The sequence below is a fragment of the Otolemur garnettii genome, unplaced genomic scaffold, assembly GCF_000181295.1.
Source record: "Otolemur garnettii isolate 467f Iridium unplaced genomic scaffold, OtoGar3 scaffold00009, whole genome shotgun sequence".
NCBI lineage: Eukaryota > Metazoa > Chordata > Mammalia > Primates > Galagidae > Otolemur > Otolemur garnettii.
This window is the reverse complement of record NW_003852404.1, coordinates 1,925,934-1,931,470: the sequence shown is the minus strand read 5'-3', so window position 1 is coordinate 1,931,470 and position 5,537 is coordinate 1,925,934. Positions and strand designations below refer to the sequence as shown.

Below are 5,537 nucleotides of genomic sequence, written 5' to 3'. Positions count from 1 at the left end.
ATTCAAACCCGCCACCTTAGGTGTATGTGGCTGGCGCCTTAGCTGCTTGAGCCACAGGCGCCGAGCCAAGCAAGTGGGTTTTGATTGGAGTAGAAAAAGATGATACCCTGAATATACGTAAAGATTTTGCTGTGTGACAAAAGTATTTATTCATTATTATTATTATTATTATTATTTTGAGACAGAGGCTCACTTTGTTGCTCTCAGTAGAGTGCTATGGCATCATAGCTCACAGCAACCTCAAACTCCAGGGCTTAAGTGATTCTCTTGCCACAGCCTCCTGAGGAGCTGGGACTACAGTTCCCCGCCACAACGCCCAGCTAAGTGTGGCAAAAGTAAAGAGATATTCGAGGAACAAGTAATGACAAAAACAATAGCTAGGAGACAAGAAGGGCTAGATCACAGGGGAGTCCAATCTGTGGCCCACAGGCCACATGTGGATAATTTGAGGCCCAGTTTGCTTATCTGTGGCATCAGGTATTGTGAAAATTATGCATGGATCATTTTTTTAGCTCATCAGCTTTTGTTAGTGTTTGTGTATTTAATGTGTGGCCCAACACAATTCTTCTTTCACTGAGGAGCAGAAAAAAAAAAGGTTGGACACCCTTGGCACTAGGACAAGTTTGGAGACCTGTGTGGAATCACAAATAACCAGGGTACATGTTATGGTCAATGACAGATAAAGCTATCAGGCAGAAAGCCTCTGGTTCCCACGACTGGGTAAGATGCCCTATGGCATCATTCCAAGTTGGCACCCACTCTCATTGTGGCATTTTTCTCAGTGAGCTGCAATTAGGTAATCACAATATTGAGTGTTCCCCAGGAGATGAACTCCATGGGGTGAGGCCATGTTTTGGTGATCTCTGTGCTGACACATAGTAGGAATTCAGTGGATATTTGTTGAGAACAAATTCAACTGTGAAGGAGATGATGACTCAAAATAAATGAGTATGAAATGTTAGACATATATTATTGGTGAATCCTTCCAAAGAACAGTTGTAAGTCAGGATTTTAAAATAAATGAGAGAAAGATTCTCAAAAACAGTTTAGTTTGTATACCTGGAATAATTGTGATAGTGTTGCAGAAGCCTCAAAGTTAGGAGTAGAAAGTACAAAGAGTTACGAGTTCCCCCCTGTTTTCTCTCCTCTCTTCCCTCCCTCCCTCTCTCTCTCTCTCTCTCTCTCTCTCACACACACACACACACACACATCCCTATCTGTCCATTTCCTTCCTTCATGATCCTAACAGTAGAGGCCAAATATCCTGTGATGTCATCTGAGTCATGACACCATAAATTTAAAAAGTAATAAAATAATAAAAAGAAAAGGAAAACAAACATAAGATGAGAAAACATAAAGGGACAGAAGAAGAGTTGAAAGAAGCAAATGGTGAGAGATGCTGTAAAGAATGTTTCAGAGAAATTTTCACCCTCTCAGAAAGAGTCAAATAAAATTGAGCAATTTTACCTAATAATCACATGTAAAAATAAAAAAAAAATTGAGCAGTTTGAAGGAAAAACAAAACAATAACTCAGCTTTGGTTCCATGTTTTTCCATTTGATTAGTAATGTCTTACCCTAAGAGTGTAAGTCCTGCCCCCCACACGGTTCCGAGCTTCCAGAACAATCACATTCAGGCCAGAGTCATGCAGAAGTTTGGCTGCTGCCATACCTGGGAGAAAAACAATAAGATATCAAGATCAAATACTTTATGGGGACTCCAGACCAGCTGTTTATGTGAGCCAATGAGAAGAGTTCATATTGGCTCATGCACAGCCTACAGTTAAACACTCAACTTGCAGGTGGATAGTGGTTCACAATAGAGGCCTAGAGCCCAAGTCTGGGAACTGACTTATTTCCAGAAAGAACAAAAGGGATTTGGTAAATGCCTCAAATCTTTTTTTTTTTTTTTTTTTTGAGACAGAGCCTCAAGCTGTCCCCCTGGGTAGAGTGCCATGGCTTCACTGCTCACAGCAACCTCCAACTCCTGGGCTCAAGTGAGTCTCCTGCCTCAGCCTCCCAAGTAGCTGGGACCACAGGCGCCCACCACAACGCCCGGCTATTTTTTGTTGCAGCCATCATTGTTGTTTGGCGGGCCCAGGCTGGATTCGAACCCACCACCTTAGGTGTATGTGGCTGGCACCTTAGCTGCTTGAGCCACAGGCGCTGAGCCAAATGCCTCAAATCTTAAAAACATCTTCAGTCATTATCCAAACATCTATTTTAGTAACTAAGTCAACATGTATGACAACATAAATTAAAACACGAGGCCACAGTCAAGAGCAATGTCTGAGCTGCAGCAAACAGAAGGCTAAATCCAGCTCCTGATTTCGTTCCAAGGGTAATCGATAAAACTGGTAAACTGGCTCAGTGCCTGTAGCTCAAGCGGCTAAGGTGCCAGCCACATACACCAGAGCTGGTAGATTTGAATCCAGCCCAGGCCTGCCAAACAACAATGACAACTACAACCAAAAAATAGCTAGGCATTATGGTGGGTGCCTGTAATCCCAGCTACTTGGGAGGCTGAGGCAGAAGAATCACTTGAGCCCAGGAGTTGGAGGTTGCTGGGAGCTGTGATGCCACAGCACTCTACCCAGGGGTACAGCTTGAGGCTCTGTCTCAAAACAACAAACTGGTAAACTGAGGATGAGTGGGCCTTCAAAGCATGTGCAAGGACCCAGGATTTAATGTTAAGATTAGACTTTGGGAAGTAGACATAAAGTTCCAAAGCCAAGGACATAAAATTTGACCCTTCATGTGTCCTCATTCCCTGATGTGACCCATCACTGAAGAATGAAATGATTCCATCATGTACCCACTTAATTATTGCATCAGTCAAAAATACTTATTGAATGCCTATTATATTTTTACCCCATAAATGTAGCTTTTAAAAAACTTACTGCTTTATTGAAATAAATTTTTTCTTTTTGAGACAGAGTCTCAAGCCATCACCCTGGGTAGAGTGCCATGGCGTCACAGCTCACAGCAACCTTAAACTCCTGGGCTTAAGTGATTCTCTTCCCTCAGCCTCCCAAGCAGCTGGGACTACCAGCACCCACCACAACACCTGGCTATTTTTTGGTTGTAGTTGTCATTGTTATTTGGCAGGCCCAGGCTGGATTCAAACCCACCAGCTCTGGTACATATGACTGGTGCCCTAGCCACTTGAGCTACAGGAGCTGAGCCTATTGAAGTAAATTTACCTATAATACACTTTACCCAGTGTGATGATTAATTTTAGGTGTCCCTTTGATTGGATTGAGGAGTGCCTAGATGGCTGGTGAAAGATTGTTTCTGCATGTGTCTGTGAGGGTGTTTCCAAAGGAGATTGGCATGTAAGCTCTTGGATTCAGAGAGGAAGACTTGCTTTCAAAGTGGGTAGGAGCCATCCAATTGCCTGGGCCTGCCTAAGACAAACAGATGGCAGAAGAGGGATTCTGTGTCCCTTCCTGAGTGGAGAAAGATGCTTGTTCTCTTGCCTTCAAATCTGAAGAACCAGACTTCAGATTCTTTGGCTTTTGGACTCTGAGACTTGTAGCAGTGGCCTCACGGGGATTCTTGGGCTTTCTGCTTTGGACTAGAGGCTGTACCCTCAGTTTCTCTGGTTCTGAAGCTTCTTCTTCTTCTTTTTTTTTTTTTTCGGAGACAGAGTCTTACTATGTTGCCCTTGGTAGAGTGTGTGGTGTCACAGCTCACAGCAACCTCAAACTCTTGGGCTCCACTGATTCTCTTGACTCAGTCTCCCAAGTAGCTGGGACTACAGGCACCTGCCACAATGCCCGGCTATTTTTTTGGTTGTAGTTGTCACTGTTGTTTGGCAGGCCCAGGCTGGGTTCGAATCCGCCAGCTCTGGTGTATGTGGCTGGTGCCCTAGCCGCTGAGCTACAGTCACTAAGCCTAAATAAAAGTTTCTATCTTGACTTTCAAAAATAATAGTTTTGTGACTTTCATATCCCACTACTTCAAAAAAAAGATTCCTATAAAAATTCCAAGTGTTTGAGGTGGTTGCCTATGGCTCAAGGAGTAGGGCGCCGGTCCCATATACTGGATGTGGTAGGTTTGAACTCGGCCCTGGCCAAAAACTGCAACAACAATAACAAAAAAAACCCCAAGTGTTTTAATATATTAATTCAATGAATTTTTACAACAACCCAATGACATAAGGTACTGTTAATATTCCCATTTTATAGCTGAGTGAAGTGAAGCCCAAAGAGGTGTCCAAGGTCACATAAAGAGTAAGTGGCAAAGCCATTTTCACTGCAGCATCTGTATTCACCATCACTATACAACACTGCCTTCCCCGGGCCCTCATGGCCATCTTCACTGATCCCTTCTTCCCAATTTGGTCTACAGGTTGAAATTATATTTAAACAATTAGCTTTCACTTTACTTGGATCAACATATTTTTAAGACACACTTGTATCTTATAGTTTGATAAGAATCCATCTAACATAAAATATGAGCCCACCTTGAAAACCATAATGAAAAGCTAAGGCTTCAGTTACTGTCTATTGGCAGTCTTAAAGAGGAAAGATTTTTTTAGAGAGACTGATTTGACATTTCATTATTTGAGTTAATCTATCTTCTCATTTCTATTCCTAAGGGCAGGACCAAAGCTTCTAGTTGGAGGGAGGGTAATGATTCCAAAGTCCACAGCCCCTAAGTAGTGCTTACAAGCATTACACAACCCTGATTTAGAAACACAGAGCTTAGATTTTTAACTCTAGTTTCTTAATTTCACCTCATAAGGAAAAAAAAAAAGAAACACTTCTATTTAAATTCAAAATTGTAGACAATTCAATGACATTTCTCTTATCAAGCATAAGTTCAACAAATGAAATAACATGTAGTCATAGTAACAGCTATTATCATTGAGTTCAGATAAACAGCCTGAGCATGCTCGGGCTTAAACAAAAGGGTTCAGAAAAAAATACAACATCTTTCACATACACTAGCATTTTATATTCCACAAAAGGTACTTACTGCCTTTTACTAAGTGCAGTTACCCAATAATATCTTATGCTAAACACAAACAGCTATTAAAACAAACCAGAGTCTAATCAAATCACTGGATAGAGTTCTCTATGCTCATGTACCTTAAAAAATCATAAATATAAAATTCCAAAAATGTCTTTAAGTATGGCAATAAGAAAGTATGTTGTTAGAAATACCCCACAATTTAGATTGCTAATGTTCACTATGGATAACCAAATGCTTTGGGGGTGTCAACTGATAAAAATTGGTCTGAAAAATAATTGGTCCAAATATTGGTGGCTTAGGAAAGTTACCACAATTAGGAGGAGGGAATTTTAGAGTACTTCATTAACTGAGGAGTTAGAGACTGGTCAGAAGATGATTAATATTGTAAAGAAGAGGTAACTCTAGGGTGACCAGATTTTAAGATTTGTAAAGTGGGACAACATAGGGGTGGGGAGGGGGGCGGGGCAGGGGACAAGGCAGGGCAGGGTCTGACAACAATGCAAACTTTGATAAGCAGTTCTCGATAATCACTTCTCAACAATTATTTGTTATTATTAC

General features: G+C 41.4%; 1 protein-coding gene across 1 annotated transcript in view; it reads right to left on the bottom strand.

Moving 5' to 3' along the window:
• Positions 1-5,537, bottom strand: part of MAOB (monoamine oxidase B) — a 153,313-nt gene that overhangs the window by 115,225 nt on the left and 32,551 nt on the right. Inside the window, exon 2 of the mRNA XM_003783800.3 lies at positions 1,577-1,671. Within this exon, the coding sequence (XP_003783848.1) occupies positions 1,577-1,671 (95 nt within the window). The remainder of the gene's footprint in view (positions 1-1,576; positions 1,672-5,537) is intronic.